At 42.6% G+C, this 20,245-nt stretch overlaps 1 protein-coding gene across 1 annotated transcript in view; it reads left to right on the forward strand.

Moving 5' to 3' along the window:
* The window catches only part of Tfb1 (transcription factor B1), a 276,606-nt gene that overhangs the window by 118,527 nt on the left and 137,834 nt on the right, over positions 1–20,245 (forward strand). The window contains exon 7 of the mRNA XM_080277678.1: positions 7,012–7,168. Within this exon, the coding sequence (XP_080133804.1) occupies positions 7,012–7,168 (157 nt within the window). The remainder of the gene's footprint in view (positions 1–7,011; positions 7,169–20,245) is intronic.

Raw genomic sequence — 20,245 nt, forward strand, 5'->3', positions numbered from 1 at the left:
AAAAATATCTGTAAAATAATGCAAGGGAGGCAACATTCCTTCTTACTTGCAGGGGAGGTAGTTTATATGTAATGGCAGGGTTGTTAATGATTCTAACAGCTTTATTCTGAATTTTGTCTAGTTGTCTTAATGCAACCTCTCCATAACCATTCCACAAGGGTGAGCAATATTCTAGCTGAGAGGGCACATGACTCTTATAAATTATAGCCAACTGCTCATCGGCGAAGAAGTTACGGACTCTGTACAATAATCCAAGTTTCTTTGAGGCGGTTTTAGCAAGTGATCTGCCAGGAGAGGTCCAGCTGAGGGCACTGTTAAGTGAGACACCAAGAATTTCAATACTTTTGGAGATGGGAATATTAGTAGCACTGAAGGTAATGTACGAATCTGGCAATATCTGTCTCTTAGTAAACTGTATATACTGTATTTAGTTTTACTAGCATTAAAAGAGACAAGGTTGTTTTGTCCCCATTCACTGATTGTAGATAGATCTTGATTTATGGAGATAGCTATACTGAGTTGAGAGGTAGAGATATTAGACTTTGTAAATGGATGTCTGAGTGTGAATGAACTATGTAGTGTTGAGTCATCTGCATATGAGTGAATGGGATTGTGAGTGACAGATAAGAGATCATTAATATGAACCAGAAATAGGGTTGGTGCCAGAACTGATCCCTGCGGCACGCCGGCATTAATTGAGTGGAAATTGGAATATACATCATCTACTTTTACTCTTATTTTCCTGTCACTAAGATAAGAAGAAATCAAAGGAACAAAAGACGTTAGTCCATAGCAAGGGAGTTTGGACAGCAGGGAACGGTGCCATACTCTGTCGAAAGCCTTAGAGATATCAAGAGCTACTGCATTAGTTTCTCCAAAAAGATCAATTGATTGATGGATGGTATGAGTTAAGAGATTGAGTATGTCAATGGTGGATCTTTCGTGGCGAAAACCATATTGTCTATCACTAATTAAGTTGTTGGATTCAAGATGTTTAACAATATGCTTATTAATTAAAGTTTCAAATACCTTACCAAGAGAAGATGTGACAGCTATTGGTCTGTAATTGGAGGGGTCAGATGAACTCCCTTTCTTCGGAACTGGGTGGATATTGGCTTCTTTCCATGAATTTGGGAATAAAGAAGTACGTATGCATAGTCTGAATAATTTAGCTAGGACAGAGGCAAGTTCAGGGGAACACTTTTTCAAAACAATTGGCGGAATTCCATCTGGGCCTGGAGCTTTGTTGGTAGGTAAATTGTCTAGGATGAATTTTACGTATCTTGTCTGTATTTTAAGTGGGGCAATTTCGGGAGAGTCAAGTTCCAGTACTGAGACATTCTGGCTGGTATCATCTATGGTAGAATTTCTGGTAAAGGTACTAGCAAAGATATCTGGTTTCCCACGAGGGTCATTTGTAATATTGCCATCTGAAGATTTTAGTGGGGGAATGGAAGATGACTTGTTAAAGTTATTATTGAAAGAATTAAGAGTTGACCAGAATATTCTATTGTCATTAGGGTTGTTAAGTAGTTTTGATGCTTGCTTTTGAAGAAAGTTTGATTTAGATAGATTTAATACAGCTTTTGCATGATTTCTAGCAATTTTAAATTGGGAGAGTGATTCAGATGTTTTTGATTTTAAGTAAGAGTTATATGCTAGTGACTTTTGGGCTGTTGTTCTGGCACAATTGCCATCAAACCATTTTGGAGAGTTTGATCTTTTAGTGAATTGTTGACTTGGTATGAATAAATCCATACCAACTGGTATTAAGTCGCAAATGTGGGACTGGGTAGAATTGGGATCACTAGAGAAGAAAGACTGCCATGGAACATCAGCAAGATAATTTCTAAATCCATCCCAGTCTGCCCTGTCAAAGTGCCATCGGGTCACCCTGACAGGTTCAGAATGGGGAGGTGTAGGAGGGTTAACTAATGAGGCTTTGATGAGATTGTGATCAGAGGATCCAAGTGGTGACAGTACCTCTATCCTGTATTGATCTGGATTATTTGTCAAGAATAAATCCAAGAGTTGGGCATTATGGTCAGGATTATCAGGTATTCTGGTTGGTTGCTTTACCAACTGGGTGAGATTAAACGATTCCGCAAACAGCTCGCACTCTAGACCAGTGTCGTCGGTCCGGGCAGAATGCAATAACCATTCAACATTGTGTATGTTAAAATCACCCAAAATGGTAATTTCATTGCCAAGGGCAAGGTCAAGGTTACTCAACTGAGTGCATATGGAATCAAATACACTGGGTTCCGAAGAAGCATTGAGGGAACGATAAACTACACAGATATATTTGGTAATGTTTTGGCAATTTAATTTTTATAATGAGTAATCAAAACTGGATGAAGTGAAGTTTAAAATAGTGTCAACTGCATATTGGGATTTGATATAACAACAGGTGCCGCCCTTGTTACAAAAGTTTGTAAGGAGATGGTAACCGGGAAAACAAAATGGAGATATATAGGTAGAGGGTGAGATTTGTGGTTCTGTGAGAAAAAGGGCCAAAGGGGATATGGACTGAAGGAAAAAATGAACTGAGTTTAAATTTGTGGTAAGGCCGCGGATGTTGGTAAAGAATAAGGCCGCACCGTCACCTCTGCGCCGACGAGCATTCCCGGAAATAGCAACAGTTGCTGCTGGCACAGTCGCTTGATGGCGACCGGGAGTACCCTGTGCCTCCAGCCCTACCCTGCTGGTGGTGGCAATCCGAGGTACCACCTCATTTGACAGTAAGATTGCAGCGGCCATTACTAAAGATATGAATAGAAGGTGTGATATGTTATGTTGCTGTAGTGTGGTGTAGACAGTTGAAGGTAGAGGTATTATGAGAGCATGCTGGCCTACTGTCTGTGTAAATGAATGCACTGAAAATGTTCAGAAAAGGGAGATGGTCAGGATCAAGTCCTGAGGGCTGGTGAAACGGGAGCTCCAGCTCTCCCTATCACCAACTTGCCATCAACCTCAGGAGTACTGCCCTGTTCGACTGGTGCTACAGTCTACTCCACTGATATGGGGACCAGTATTGCAGTACAGTGCTCCTCCTGGATATGTAGGATCAAAATGCAAGAGTTTCTCATACACGGCTGTAAAATGTGTGCCGAGGGACTGCACTTGCATGGAAATCACATAGTCCTCTACCATATCAAACTGGTCCCCATATCTGTCCTAGCTGCAAGACATCTCAAATCACTGATGTGGTGATGTTATGGCCACCATAATGCTCTCAGTTGTGTGTGTGTCCTGCCCCAACCTGGGAACCACCTGGAGTGATGACTGCGGCCATATTTGGCCGACACGAAGTTGTGCACACTATATTGACTGTGTAATACTGGTTTCACAACAGAGTGACCTATTGAAATGTCTGGTAGGCGAGAGTTCCACATTTTGTTATTGCTTTAAACCTTTTTAATATCACTGTCTTATGTCTGCTTTACACCTATGAATGATATCTGTACTCACATTGGGCTCATAGATGGTCCTGATAGGTTGGGGTTTAGATTGTGGTTTAGTTGGTGGATCACCTTGTTTATAATGTAAATTAAAACCCATGTACATGGTTTCTACTTGCTTAGCACCCCATGGTAACAAAAAGCCATGTAGCCTGAGGATGCACCGTATTGTATTTGTCTGGTCAAGTCCCTCAGGGTTAGGCAACTTGACCAAAATGCTGCAGATCACACAGTTTGGAAGGTAGTAATTACCTGCAGATGAAAAATGCTTACCCATGCAAGTATTGAAGGCTCCTGTGCAAAGTTGGTTGGGGTGCTCACCATCCACCCATTTGATGTAGTGCAGCTTTCGGGTGCCTTGCCTTTCCTCTCTTCATTCTTACCATCCTTCCTCTTCTGTATTTCTTTCCTTCATTCTTTCCACTTCCATCTGTCTATGGGTGACCATACACTGAGTGACAAGCCAAATGGTTTCATGTACACCAGGAAACCATTTACTGTGCTGGATGGTAACTATATAATCCAATTATGACACTTGGTGGTTTAGTGGGCAATTAAGGCACTCCAGTCAGATTGAGCCAGTGAAGGTTTATATCCAAGGGATGGTTGGGGTTTATTGCCCACGTAATGCCACTTAGGGATGAGTGAGGCTAGTCATCCTTGTCTTAAATGTCGACCAACTTGCCTAGCCCTGGGCTTCTACGCTTCTAATGGGGCAACACTGGTTTAGATGATGAATGAATAAAAAAACTTGGTTAATCCATAATAATTTTTTCCAGAAACCCACTTAACATGGACTGACTAACCACTCTGGGGTGAGATGGACTACTGACTGCAGTCCAACTCAACCACTTGATTGCACTTAAAAAAATAACACTGAAATAACAAAGTTGCAACTTAACATGCAGGTCTGAGGCTCTGCATTCTTACCAACAGCTCAGCCTCCTGGCCAACCACTCAGCCACATCCGGCACTCGCAAGATATTTTGGCACCTTCATATTTTTAGTTGTAGCATGCGTTTCATTTGAGGTATAAAGATGGGACTGGTATCATTTGATTTATCAATAAATTATCCAAAAATAGCTAAAGTAGAAGTAGCTACTTACAATAAAATATTTATTTCTGTACTAAATAATGAGTAGATGACTTATTTCTTTACTAAAAAGTGGAAGGAAAAAAAAAAATTTTACACATAAAACGTCTTTAAATGATGCTCTGTTGTCATATTTGTTTGCACTACAAACGTGAAATTATATCCATTGTAATATGTAGATGTTTAAAAGTAACCTAAATAGCTCTAGAAGAACAGTTGTGGAAAAGCTAGTATTTCAGTGGCTGTTCATGTCCTGAAGTTGTTGTATGTGGCGTGGCCACTACTTGTCAAATGTGGTGATTTCTTACTAAAAGTAGGTTATCTGTGAGGTTTGTACAGCTATCTGTCATACTAATCAGTGAACATCATGCGCGAGCTATAAGTTTGCTGTATATAAATTAGTCATAAGAATCCCCAGTCTCATATAATATAGTAATCCCTTGATTATCTGGACGTTCATTATCCAAATGATCCATTACTTGGACGCTGTGATGTGGCTGTATTAAACCATTATAAGTACTTTTTCCATTTTGTCCAGACAAAATGCTTGCTTCCGGGAGGCCGAGAATGAGATGGAGAGATGGGGTGGAGAAGTATATGAGAGAGGGGGGTGTGAGTTGGGAGCAGGGGAGTGAAATGGCGGGGGACAGGGCGACTTGGAGGCGATTTGTTTGTGGCCACCCCAAACGGGATTGAGGCGTCTGGCAATAGATAGATAGATAGATAGACAAACATTTTCTCCCACTCGGGTGGGAGTAGCTAGATGGCGCCGCGCTGTCTGGCTCAGTAGTTTGCCCAGCATCTGGTAGAGACCCCCTCGGTTTTTCCCAGTTCCTGCCCGGTGTCTGTGTAGTGAACAACCCCTCTCGGACCGTTGTTATGGTGGCGCACATGATGGCTTTTGTGGTTGTTCCCTACCCTGTCAGGGTACACCATTTGACCACTCAGAATGTACTGTGCAGTGTAACAGTTTTGCAAGCCATAGTGCAACAGTCAGAGTCAAGGGGCTAGCAGGTTATTCAGCATGACACCGTGCAAGGATTGTGAGTGTTGATGTTGATTTTATTCTAGCTTACTGCATTGTACAGTACCATGATTTTATTCTATATTTCAATGATTTTATTCCATTTTACCTTTATGTTTTGTGTGCCCACAGCATTTTTCGTTTGTAGCTGGTATTTCTATATTTTATTTCATGTCACTGCAGGGTATGGCCCTGCAGTGGTGATTGCATGTCTGTGGTTGATGGGTCTGCTTGACCATGGTAATTGCTTGGCTGTAGTTTATAGGTCTGCTTGACCAGATAGAATAGTGTTAAACAACAGGAACAAGTGTTGTATGATGTAATGTAGTGGCCTCTTACAGTGGCTTTGAAAGTTAGGTTATGTACAAATGGGTGGCCAGGGGAGAAGTCCATTTTCCAGACAGATCCACTTTCCGGAAGTGCTATTTGCTCTTTTACTTTAAATAATCAAAGGATTAGTGTATATTCGTATATCATTTTCTAAAAGATTTTTGTGGGGAAAAAGAAAAGCAAACAAGCAAAAATCTGCCATGCGGCAACAGCAGTTGTACAGCTGGCATTTTGATGGTGCCAGATGTATGAGCTGCTCACAGTGTATACTTAGCAAACCACACACACTCACCAAAAGGCATTTTTTGTTGAAAAAGTTCACATTTATCCATACAGAGAGCCCGTTGAGCTAAATTTCTTCATATGTGTGTGAAGACCTTGAGAGTGTTACTATTATATACTGTACAGTATTGAATACCAGCACTGTACTCATGAACATAAATGACATTCACAAGTCCCAAGACATTTACCAAATGTGGTCAAGGATGCATACAGGTTTTCTCTAAGTTGGCCAGGGGACTGAGATGTCAGCGAAGATGTGAGGTACCAGTTCTATACTGTGTTTTATTTTCTTTGCTCTCCTGATGTTTCACAGTAATGTGGAAGAAACTTCACAAAATATCTTAATTCTTATTGAATTTACAAAACTGATATTGGAGAAATTATCAAAACAGCTCTCTATCTTCACATGCCCAAAGAGTCCCAGTCTACCCCATCTCATCACAGCACAAATACTTTCAAGTCCAATCCTTCCTCTCAAGTCTTCATTCGCAGTCTGCATTTTAATATTGAAAATTAGTAAGACTCTGTGGTGTATATTGTGCATTGCAATAAAACTGTATACAGAGGAAAACAAAGAATTTACAATACTGTATTGTAGTCTGTCCATGCCCATGCTTTCAAGACCTCTTGATTCTCTTGGCCAAAGCATACATGTCTGTTTCCCATGCTCTGGAACCCAGTTCATACAGAATATCAGTTAAAATAGACTGGCATTTCCCCCTCAATTAGTCTGGATTAATCAAGTTTTGCTGTATGTCCAACCTAAGGTATTTGTGCAGGAAGTCATGTTAACTTGGTTATATTTTCCATTTCTTCACAGATTTAACCAACACAGCCTCAACATTATAAAGGCACAAACACATTCCGAGAAAGAGAAGGTTTTAGATGAAATAGCGGCCAAGAATCCAACAGGTGGAGGGGTTCCCAATGGCCAGCCACCCACGGCACAGGACCTTGACCAGCCCAAGAGCAAGAAGGTAGGTGTGGGGACTAGGCTAAGGGCGGAAGTGGGAAGTGAATGAATGTGGGGGATGCAGGGTGGTATGGAATGAAATACTGTACTGTAGTTCATTCAGGGTTGTTGGTGTTGCTGGTAGTGTTACTTAATCCTGGTCTGTCTGATCAAGCAGACCTTCAACCGCCGGTAATCATCTATCCCTGTGAGGTCATCCCGTATGTTCGCCTACTCCGATGATGTTATGTCTGTGTCTTAGTGTGACACATGCTTTACAATGCTCCATTATGGGTGTTATGTTGTGTGGGCTTGTTTTACAAGCAGAGCATTTGTCATCTGTGATTTCACCCTGTCCAAATCACCGTGGGTGGTGTTCTGATCTAAGCCTGTTTAGATTTACTCAGTCATATTTAAGGAAAACTCTAGTGAGTGAATATCAGGAGAGGCTTGTAATATAGTGTTTTAATTGAAGTGTTGTATTGCCCTGCCACGAAATGGGCATGTATATGTTCCAACATTGTTAGTTTTAGAATGTCTGGAGGTGATATGTTGCTGATGGGGGTTTAGCAGTGTTTTCACTGGAAGGGAGCTGCTTCTGGTGGTGCTATGCTCCTCAGGCAAGGAGGAGTGAGTGCAAGTTTGGCCTTGGATTTGAACCTCCCTGTCCTTCACTGCATCCTACAAGTAGTCAGTCTTGTGGAGCATGATCTCCTTTGTGGGGGCCGCTGCTCCATATCCTGTTATAGTTGATTCAAGGCAAGATAAAGGAGTATATGAAAGAGGATTGGATGGAATAGAATGCAAAGACTGAACCATAGGGAGGTGTACATATACCCCAGAGTATGGGGTGGGATGAAATAAATTACTGCATTTCAGTCAGGTTAAGATGGAGTACAGTAAAGCCTGGATATACTGTAATAGAATATTTTACAACAATTTTTCTTTGTTTTGCAAGGACCAAAATTTGAATATTTTCTGATATATCTGTAAAACCATGCAGGAAGTATTATAGTTTAATTTTACTGCCACTACAAGTGTATGATTTGCTCAGTTGTACGGTGTACTATTTTTGTACTTTTTCTTATCCAGGAAAGTATTTAGTTAGTTTAGCTTGTTAGTCAGTTAGGTTAACTTATTTTGGTTAGGAATTAGGGTAGAGTAAAAAAAAAAAAAAGTTAGGCTAGAGTTTTATATAAATAAAAAGAGGAAGAAGGATAATCCTGGGAACATTCAGCTTAGGGCATAATGCAGGTTGTATACAGAATGGAAATCTGACACCTGGTTGCATATATTCACTCTGTATGATATACCATTTTTGCACTACTCACTAAGTTTGATTTTCCCAGGATGATCATTCTTCCATTTTTTTTTCTCTCTAACCTACCTTATCCTACCCAAACATAGTAACCAAACCAGATAACAAATTAACCAAAGTTACTAGTCAGGTCTTGTTATATGATTGTTTGGCATATGATGAATTGCTATAATCATGAACAATAAGTTAGACACATTATTGGAATAAAGATGACTAAATGATCATGAATTTGTTAGAATGATGCCTCCCAGTCAGCTGATTGATCCAAGATGGCCGCCTGGTGGTTACATTCGTTGTGATCGTCTGCCTTTTGTTCTTTTTTGTGTGTGAGAGACCACTGAAACACCATTGCTGTGGCCAAATGACAGTGCAAATGCACTGTAAATAGTGGAGTGTGTGCAATAGTAAGTGAAGTGATAAGTGTCTGTGTGTGAAAAAATGAAACCAGTGACTTGGAAATTGTGTCTGCTGTGTGTACACAGCCACCCAGTCAGCTGATAATGTTGCCTTCCAGTCAGCTAATTGAGCTAAGATGACTGCCCAGTGTTTACATTTGCTGTAATCATCTGCCTTTCGTTCTGCTGTGGATGTGAAAGATCATTGAAATGCTATTGTTATTCCAGTTAACAGTGCAGATGCATAACAAATAGTGCAATGTACAATTTTAAGTGAAGTGATAGCTTTTCTTGTGTGAAACACTGACACTTGTGACTTGGAATTGGTGTCTGATAATGATGCTACCCATAGTGGAAAGCATGGTGTTGTCGAGAGATGCCGAGGGCAAGCCAAAAAATGTAAGGTTTGTTTAGATTTTAGGTTACTTCATCATAAGCCCCCCTCAATATCCCCATTGGATCCATGTTAATTCATTATGCGATGGGTTTTCACCTGACATAACCCTATCGTATAGTAATCGTGACTGTACTAAGAAGGCAAGCCTAACGTAACCTACTTACCTCTTTCCTGGATGAGAAAAAGTGCAAAAATGGTACACAGAGCCAGCTAACAAATGGTTGGTTATTGATGTGTCAGAAATCGGGGTATGGCCGTAATGGGGCATCAGAGGCAATGGGTCTACTCACTTGGTGTAATGATACTCTGTTTCAGGGTAACTCTGCATTGATTTACAAGCCAAGTGATTTCCTGTAAACCAGTAAATCATTTAATGTGCTGGATGGTAACCTTATAATCAATCAACACTTATTCTCTACATGTCAAGAAGTGGGTTGGCAGAGGGTTAGTGTCCCTCCCCGGAAAACAACTAACAAAAAATGCAAACGAGAAGCCTTGGACCAGGCCAGACAAACAGGTGATGACCAAGGACCAGACACAGGACGTGATACAGATTGCGACATGGAATGTAAAGAGTGTGAATGATTAGTTGAATGAGAGAGAGAGAGAGAGAGAGAGAGATTGTCCAGGTGCTCGAGGGTACAAAAGTAGATATATATGGATTAACTGAGAGGTGAGGGTGTGGGAGAGTGGGAGTATGGATGGGGTGTATGCACAGGAGTAGGTGAGAGGGCAAAAGAAGGTGTGTGTACTGTTGTGTTCAAGAGATGGAAGGAGAGTATAAGAGAGTATGGATCAGTTGGTTCAAGGATTGTGTGGGTAAGATTAAAAGTAGGAATACAAACATGGTCGATTGTGCGTGTGTATCCACCAACGCAAGATCATGCAAGCAGAGTGAAAGAAGAGTTCTGGGCAAGTGTGTGCATGGAGAAATTTGAATGGAATGAGAGTGTGTTTTTGACTTGAGATATGAATGGAAAAGTATGGAATGTGAAGGTGGATGGAGTATTTGATGAGTGGGGTGTGCCTGCAGAAGTGGATGAGAAAGGCAGTGGTCTAGTGGACATTCGTGTGGGGAGGGGAGTTGGTGATAGCCAATACCCTCTCTAGGCACAAAATGATCCACAGGTATATGTTTTTTTTTTTTTTTTTTTTTTTTTTTAATGCGAGGAAGAAGGAACCAAAGGTCATGAGCCCGCAGTAACAGTTCCCTCCAAGAGAAAAACAAAATACAATATAGAGCCAAATTCAAGATCCGATCATTTTGAGATGCCTGGACACACTGCGTTTGAAAGACTGGAGATAATAGGCAGCAGGAAATACAGACAGAGGGAGACAGTTCCAGAGCTGACCTGTTGCATAAATGAAAGACTGGGAGTAACGGTTAACTCGTGCATTAGAGAGTTGGACAGAAAAAGGATGAGAGTTTGCTGCCAGACGGGTGCTACGCACCCGTCGTAGAGGTGGAGGAATGCAAGCATATAGTTCAGAGGAGCAGTTACCATTAAAGTAGCGATAGAAAAGAGATAAAGATGCAACAGTGCGGCGAAGAGACAGAGGTTGAAGGGAGTCAGTAAGAGGAGGAGAGTTAATGAGACGAAAAGCCTTTGACTCCGCCCTATTGAGAAGAGCTGTATGTGGGGAGCCTCCCCACACATGAGAGTTGTACTCCACACAGGGGCGGATAAAACCCCTGTATAGAGTCAACAATTGCGCAGGGGTAAAGAAAGACCGGAGTCGGCTTAGCACACCCAATCTCTTGGAAGCAGATTTTACAAGAGATGTAATATGATCTTTCCAAGATAAGTCCCGAGAAAATGAAACCCCAAGCATGTTCAAGGATGATGCAGGATTAAGCTGAATACTATTAAACATTATTGGGTATACCTGTGGAAGAATTTGTCGGGTTGATAGGTGTAAGAACTGAGTCTTAGATGCATTAAAGACAACCATATTATTTTTACCCCAGTCAGAGATACGAGCCAAGTCAGACATTAGGTGTGCCATAGCCTCATCCCTTGTTTCTTGAAGTAACTGTTGAGATGGGCGTTGCGGGAACCGAATGGAAAGGTGAAGGGTGGAGTCATCACCGTATAAGTGGATAGGGTTAGATGTACAGCTTAGAAGATCATTGATGAATAAAAGGAAGAGAGTTGGTGATAGGACAGAGCCCTGAGGAACACCACTGTTGATAGATCTAGGAGAAGAACGATGGCCGTCTACAAAAGCGGCTATAGAACGACCAGAAAGGAAGCTAGCGATGAAGGCACAGATAGAAGGATAGAAACCGTAAGAGGGCAGTTTGGAAATTAAAGATTTATGCCAGACTCGATCGATAGCCTTTGAGATGTCAAGTGCAATGGCAAAGCTTTCGCCAAAGTCCCGAAAGAAGGATGACCAGGAGTCTGAAAGGTAGGTGAGAAGATCGCCAGTGGAGCGTCCCTGACGGAGCCCATACTGACGATCGGAAAGAAGGTTGTGATAGGAAAGATGCCTTAAAATTTTTCTATTAAGAATTGACTCGAAAACTTTTGAGATACAGGACGTTAAAGCAATTGGACGATAGTTGGAGGGTTGGGAGTGGTCACCCTTCTTTGGGACTGGCTGAATGAGAGCAAACTTCCAGCAAGAAGGAAAGGTACAAGTTGACAGACAAAGACGAAAGAGTTTGCCTAGGCAGGGTGTAAGCACAGAAGCACAGTTCTTGAGAACAACAGGAGGGACCCCATCAGGCCCATATGCCTTGTTAGTACTGAGGCCAGTGATGGCAGAAAATACATCAACTGAAGAAATTTTAATGTCAGCCATGAGGAAGTCAGAGAGGGGAAGTGATGGAGGAACAGCACCGGAATCGTCTAAGGTAGAATTGGAGGAGAAAGTCTGTGCGAAGAGATCTGCTTTATCAGTAGAAGAAATAGCTACAGAACCATCAGAGTAGAAAAGAGGAGGGAAGGATGATGAGGTAAAGTTGTTAGAAAGATTTTTGGCAAGATGCCAGAAGGAGCGGGAAGAATTCGAGTTGGAGAGTTGAGAGCATTTAGTATGGATGAAATTATTTTTAGTAGAGCGAAGAACAGGCTTAGCACGATTCCGGGCAGAAACGTAAAGATGATGTGATTCAAGGGTGGGTTGGCTCCGGTACCTTTTGTAGGCCCTCTCCTTGTTGCGGACAGCATTAGAACAAGTGTGATTAAACCAAGGCTTTCTTGCATTAGTCAGAGGATATGAGAAAGGAATGTATGCGTCCATGCCCGAGAGATTAACCTCCGTAATGCGCAAGGCACACTCAGATGGCTCACGACCATGGAAGCAATAATCATTCCAGGGAAAATCAAAGAAGTACTGCCTGAGGGCCTCCCAGTCGGCGGCTCCAAAATGCCACGGACGACGTTTCCCTGGAGGGTCCACAGGCCGTACCGGAGTGATAGGACAGGTTAAGGTAATAAGGTTGTGATCGGAGGAGCCCAACGGAGAGAAAAGATTAACAGAGTAAGCAGAAGGATTAGTTGTGAGGAAGAGGTCAAGTATGTTGGGTCTCTCTCCAAGGCGGTCAGGGATACGGGTAGGGTGCTGTACAAGCTGCTCTAGGTCATTAAGGATAGAAAAGATGTAGGCTTGTTCACCAGGTGGATCCGTGAAAGGAGAGGAGAGCCAAAGGTGGTGGTGAACATTGAAATCTCCAAGAATGGAGATTTCAGAGAAAGGAGAAATGGATAGAATGTGTTCCATCGTAGAAGTAAGATAGTCGAAGAACTTTTGATAGTCAGTAGAAGTAGGGGATAAGTAAACAGCACAGATATATTTAGTCAGAGAATGACAGGAAAGCAGGTGATGAGAAGGGTGGTTGGTGAACTGAATGAATGGAAGGCTGTGGCTGGTTAGGTGTGTATGGATGACAGAATGAGAAGGTATGTAATGAATGCAAGAGCATACAGAGGTTGGGGGGGTGGTTTTTCTGACCACCACTTGGTGGTGGTGAAAGTCAGAGTTCAGGTGCAATGGAGGAATAGGAAGAGGGAAGGACAGGAGGAAGTAGTTCATACAAGGAGGATAGAAAGGTTGCAAGAAGATGGGAAGAAAGGTAGAATATAAGAGAGAAGTGGAGGAGCAATTGAGTATAATGATTTTGAGCAGAAGAGGGGGAGGAGGAGGGGGAGGTGGAAGATGTGTGCAAGATATTCACAGAAAAAGTCTGTGCAGCATGTGAGGTAGTGTGTGGGGTGAAGAGAAGACGAAAGGCAGAGCAAGGAACAGCATGGTGGATAAGAGGTGAGACAAGCCATGCTTCAAAAGAAGAAAACATGTGGTGAGTGGATGGGAAGCAAAGGCATGGAGGAAGTTGAGAGATGCAAGAGAGGGTTATATGAAGAGAGGAAGAGAGAGGTGAATAGATTAGTAAGAAGAGAGTGGATGAGGAATTTGGAAAGTATTTGAGTGTAAAGTGTAGGAAATGTAAGAAAATGTTCTGGAAGGAAGTAAAGAGAGTTAGATAGGATGATAAAGAAATTAGTAGGGGATTGAAAGGTGAAAATAGTAGACTGCCAGTGGAGAATGGAGAAAAAGTGAGCAAATGAAGAGAATATTTTATGGAACTTGTTAAACTTAGAAAATGAAAGTAATATGAGTATAAGTGGCTGGGGAATGGCTTGGAGAAGGAGGGAGGTTAGAAGGGAGGAAGAGACCAGTAGGATGAAAGTAGTGGAGGCAATAAACAAAGTAAAAATGGGGAAAGCCGTAGGAACTGATGGAGTGTGCAGTGAAATGATGAAGCATGGGGGAATTATACAGCTACCACAAATTTACGTAAGACCTTCCCCCACAAAGTATTAAAAAACACAGAAATCATAATATATCACAATGTTTGTTCATGAAATTCCATTCATTAATATGAAATCATGTTTCCCATGTTTTTCAGGACCAGGTGGATGCACTTTGGCATGGAATCACTTAGATCTCTAAAGTAATCTAAGGACATTTCTTTGTCAGTTCAGTCTGGAGGTTGTTCAGACTGGGTGTCTTCCCTGCCATGATATTCTTCATCTTTGCCCAGCAGTTTTCAATCGGATTTAGATCCGGACTGTTGCCAGGCCAGTCAAGAACCTCAAGCCGATTGTCCTGGAGCCGTTTTGTCGCCTTTCTTGACTTGTGACATGGAGCTGAATCGTGCATGAAAAAGTCGCACTCATGAATAGCAAAAAAGTTTAACAAATGATCTTTCAGAACTTGAATGTACTGGTCACCATTCATCAAGTTCTTAGGAAGAAAGTAGAGGCCTTCCCTTTCCATTTCGCCTGAGAAACACCCCTGATTGTGGGTGCTTAACAGTCGGCGCCTCGTAAGCAGGGTCATATCGACTACGGGAGGCAGGGCGACAAATCTTGGCAGAACGCACCTGGTACACTTGAAAGGTGCTTTCATCAGAAAACATAACTTTTCTCCATTCTTCCGATGTCCAATATGCATACTTCTTGGCAAACTGAATGCACTACTTCCTCATGCAGTCAGTGAGTAGTGGTTTCTTGGCTGCGGTGCGGCTTGGCAAACCCATCTCCTTCTGCAAGCGGTGTTGGATAGTTCGAATTGAGACGTCTTGTAACAGCTAGGGATGCATTCTCTTCAATTCTGCTGCTGTCAGTCAAGGATTCTTGATTTCTTCCCTCATCAGAAGCGTATCTGTTCCTCTGGAAGTCGTCCTCTTCTTTCCACCGCCATGCTTGTGCTCTGGTACGACATCAGGTGGCAGGCTGAACATCGCAGCAATAATTTTCATGATGATCGACTTTGCGCATCCAGTACATTCACAAATCGTGTTGATAGGGACATTATCCTGCATCCATGCAATGATACGGACCCCTTTCATCCCTTGAACAGTACTTTCCAGGCATGATGTCTTTCTATCTATTTATCTATCTATAGCCCGACGCCCTAATCCCGCAAAGGGTGGCCGCAGACAAAATGCCTCCAAGTCACTCTGTCACCCACCATTTGACTCCCCTCCCCCCAACTCACCCCCCCCTCCCTCATATACCTCTCAACTCCATCCCTCCACCTCATCCTCGGTCTACCCCTCCCTCTCCCTCCCTCCACCTCACCTACATACACCCTCTTAGTCAGTCTTTCATTCTCCATCCTCTCCACATGTCCAAACCACCTCAGTGTATTTCTCCTAATCTTTTCAACCACATCCACATCTACCCCACAACGTTCCTTCACTTCTTCATTCGTCAACCTGTCCCTCCATGTCACTCCACATGCTCCTCTCAAGTAACTCATTTCCACTGCTCTCACTCTTGACTTGTTCCCCTCTTGCAAGGTCCACGCCTCGCTTCCATACGTCAGGGTAGGGATCACAATACCATCATGCAATGACTTCTTAACTTCCATACTCACCTCCCTATTTCTCATCACTGCTTTCAATGTGCCAACAACCTTCCTTCCCTGCTGTACCCTTTCACGTACTTCATCCCCCAAAGTTCCATCCTTACTCTAGGAAAATAACAGGGCAAACTGTAATGCATATGAAAAAACAGGGAGGTGCAAGCTCGGAGTGACGGGAACATATACTCCCACTCTTGCTTCTGGGCAAGCACTGATGTGCTGAGTGTTTCACCACTTCCCACCAACACCAGAGTATAACAGGGCAAACAGTAATGCATGCAAAAAAAGAGGGAGGTGCAAGCTCGGAGTGACGGGAACATATACTCCCACTCTTGCTTCTGGGCAAGCACTGACGTGCTGAGTATTTCACCACCTCCCGCCAACACCAGAGGAGTTGCCGATTACTTCTTGCTCAAAAAATTCACTTGGTAGAGGTGGAAACACAAAACAAAGACAGACAACTCTCCATAGCAATTCTGTGTGTGTAGGTCCTAAGTCAATTTGCAGTGGGTCTAATAGTAGAAAGGATGTGGAAGATATGCAGATTGTCCTGGGAGGAAGGTAGAGGTGTGTAGGATTGGAAGTCAGGTATAATTATTCCCCTGTATAAAAGAAAAGGGGAAAAAGAAGTGTGTGGTAATCATAGGGGCATTTGTCTTCTTAGTGTACTAGGAAAAGTGTATGGTAGGATACTTATTGACAGGGTTAGGGAAATAACAGAGGATTTTTTTTTTTTTTATGTGAAGAAGAAGAAACCAAAGGCTGTGAGCCCACAATTATTGTTCCTTCCAAGAGAAAAACGAAATACAAACGATAGCCAAATTCAAGATCCAATCATTTTGAGATGCCTGGACACACTGCGTTTGAAAGACTGGAGAGCATAGGAAGCACGAAACACAGACAGAGCGAGACAGTTCCAGAGTTGACCCCTTGCATAAATGAAGGACTGGGAGTAATGGTTAACTCTTGCATTAGAGAGTTGGACAGAAAAGGGATGAGAGTTTGCTGCTATACGGGTGCTACGCGCCTGTCGTAGAGGTGGAGGAATGCATGCAGACAGTTCAGAAGAGCAGTAATCGTTGAAGTAGTGATAGAAAAAAGATAAAGATGCAGCAGTGCGATGAAGAGATAGAGGTTGAAGGGAGTCAGTAAGAGGAGGAAAGTTAATGAGACGAAAAGCCTTTGACTTCACCCTATTGAGAAGAGCTGTATGTGGAGAGCCTCCCCACACATGAGAGTTGTACCCCACACAGGGGTGGATAAAACCCCTGTATGGAGTAAACAATTGTGCAGGGGTAAAGAAGGAATGGAGTTGGCTTAGGACACCTAATCTCTTGGAAGCAAATTTTACAAGAGTTGTAATATGATCTTTCCAAGACAAGTCCTGAGTAAATGAAACCCCAAGCATGTACAGGGATGATGCAGGATTAAGCTGAATATTATTAAAGATTAGGGATATACCTGTGGAAGATTTTGTCAGATAGGTGTGAAAAATGAGTCTTTGATGCATTAAAAATATCATCATCATCATCCAATCCTACATTGCCCCATGAGGAGTGTAGGAGCCCGGGGCTAGGCAGTTGGTCCTGACATTTAAGATGAGAGTGACCAGCTTCACTCATCCCTGAGTGGCATTACATGAGCAATCAACCCCAACCATCCCTTGGATATAAACCTTCACCGGTTCAATCCGACTTGAGCGCAATAATTACTCACTAAACCACCAGGCACCAAAATTTGGTTATATGGTTACCACTCAGCATAGTAAATGGTTTCCTGGTGTACAGGAAACCATTTGGCTTGTCACTCAGTGTAGAGTCACCCACAGGCAGAAGGAAAAGGAAAGAATGAAGGAAAGAAAGACAGAAGAGGGAATGTACAGTCACCCGTAGGCAGAAGGACGAGGAAAGGATGAAGGAAAGACAGAAGAGGATGGAAGGAAAGAAGGATGGAAGAGAGGAAAAGGCAGATACCTGAGGGCAGCACTACATCGAGTGAGTGGATGGTGAGCGCCCCCACCTTCCACATTGCATTAAAAAACAACAAGATTATTTTTACCCCAATCAGAGATACGAGCCCAGTCAGACATTAGGTGTGCCATTGCCTCATCCCTTGTTTGTTGAAGTAACTGCTGAGATGGAGATTGCGGGAACCAAATGGAAAGATGAAGGGTGGAGTCATCAGCGTGAGTGGATAGGGTTAGATGTACAGCTTAAGAAGGTCAATGATTAATAAAAGGAAGAGAGTTGGTGATAGGACAGAGCCCTGAGAAACACCACTGTTAATAGATCTAGTAGAAGAATGATGGCCGTTTACAACAGCGGCTATAGAACGACCAGAAAGGAAGCTAGAGATGAAGGCACAGATAGAAGGATAGAAACCGTAAGAGGGCAGTTTGGAAATTAAAGATTTATGCCAGACTCGATCGAAAGCCATTGAGATGTCAAGTGCAATGGCAAAGCTTTCTCCAAAGACCTGAAAGGAGGATGACGTGGTGTCTGAAAGGTAGGTGAGAAGATCGCCAGTTGAGTGTCCCTGATGGAACCCATACTGACGATCAGAAAGAAGGTTGTGATAGGAAAGATGCTCTAAAATTTTTCTCTTAAGAATTGATTCGAAAACTTTTGAGATACAGGACGTTAAAGCAATTGGACGATAGTTAGAGGGTTAGGAATGGTCACCCTTCTTTGGGACTGGCTGAATGAGAGCAAACTTCCAGCAAGAAGGATAGGTACAAGTTGATAGACAAAGGCGAAAGAGTTTGCCTAGGCAGGGTGTAAGCACAGAAGCACAGTTCTCGAGAACAACAGGAGGGACTCCATCAGGCCCATATGCCTTATTAATATTGAGGCCTGTGATGGCAGAAACTACATCAGCTTAAGAAATTTTAATGTCAGCCATGAGGAAGTCAGGGGGGGTAGTGATGGAGGAACAACACCAGAATCATGTAAGGTGGAATTGGAGGAGAAAGTCTAAGCAAAGAGATCTGCTTTATCAGTAGAAGAAATAGCTACAGAGCCATCAGAGTAGAAAAGAGGAGGGAAGGATGATGAGGTAAAGTTGTTAGAAAGGTTTTTGGCAAGGTGCTAGAAGGAGCGGGAAGAATTCGAGTTGGAGTTGAGAGCATTTAGTCCAAATGAAATTATTTTTAGCAGAGCGAAGAACTGACTTAGCACGATTCCAGGCAGTAACATAAAAAAAATGTGATTAAAGGGTGGGTTGGCTTCGGTACCATTTATAGGCCCTCTGCTTGTTGCAGACAGCATTCGAACAAGCATGATTAAACCAAGGCTTTCTTGCATTAGTCAGAGGATATGAGAAAGGAATGTATGCTTCCATGCCCGAGAGAATAACCTCCGTAATGTGCAAGGCAAACTCAGATGGCTCCTGGCCATGGAAGCAGTAATTATTCCAGGGAAAATCAAAGAAGTACTGCCTGAGGGCCTCCCAATCCACAACTCCAAAGTGCCACAGATGACGTTTCTTTGGTGGGTCCACAGGCCGTACCGGAGTGATAGGACAGGTTAAGGTGATAAGGTTGTGATTGGAGGAGCCCAACGGAGAGAAAAGATTAACAGTGTAAGCAGAAGGATTGGTTGTAAGGAAGAGGTCAAGTATGTTGGAGCTCTCTCCAAGGCAGTCTGGGATACGGGTAGGGTGCTGTACAAGCTGCTCTAGGTCATTAAGGATAGAGAAGGTATAGGCTTGTTCACCAGGTGGATCAGTGAAAAGAGAGGAGAGCCAAAGGTGGTGGTGAACATTGTTCAGAGAAAGGAGAAATGGATAGAATGTGTTCCATCGTAGAAGTAATGTCACTCGATTTCTTGTAGTAGGAATTAAAGATGAATACAGTGAGCTGATCTTAATTTATTATCTTCAAAGAAAATCTAAGTTGAGCAGGGTATGTCTTACAGAGACAATATAATAAGTAAGTCTAGTTGGGCCCCTCTTTCTTGTTCACTCTCTCCACTACCTGTCGGTTTTAATGCTAGCCTCCTTCTGAGCTCTGCTTCCTAAATTCTGGTGAAACAGGGTTCATGTCACGTGTGTTACACTGTGGTTGGAAGGTTCCAGAAATCTGTGTGAGAGTATGTGTGTATAGTCACTAGGCTTTGTTCGTATGCTATCTCGCTGACACACTACCTATATCATCCCCTGACTTGCTACTTCCTGTGTATGATGAACATTTCCTCAGTTAACTTGCAAGATCATTTCCCTTTCCCAGGCTTGCGTGGAGCTCCGTCTATCTATCTATTTATCTATCTATCTATTATGATTTGTAATTATAATATGGATTCATAACAGTAAGATAGTCAAAGAATTTTTGATAGTCAGTAGAATTAGGAGATAAATAAACAGCTCAGATATATTTAGTCAGAGAATGACAGGAAAGCCGAAGCCAGAGTGTAGAGAATTCAGAAGAATCAAGTTCAGAAACACAAGAGCAAGATAAGTCGTTGCGTATCTATTCACAACAGCCACCTTTGGCTTTGAAATGAGTATAGAGAAAGTAGGAGGATACAGAAAAGGGTCTGCTGTCAGTTGCCTCAGACAGCTGAGTCTCAGTTAGAAAATGAATATGAGGTTTAGGGATGGAGAGGTGGTTGGAGAAAA

This window comes from Coenobita brevimanus, chromosome 71 (genome assembly GCF_032717465.1).
Source record: "Coenobita brevimanus isolate Jiangsu-jjx chromosome 71, ASM3271746v2, whole genome shotgun sequence".
Taxonomy (NCBI): Eukaryota; Metazoa; Arthropoda; class Malacostraca; order Decapoda; family Coenobitidae; genus Coenobita; species Coenobita brevimanus.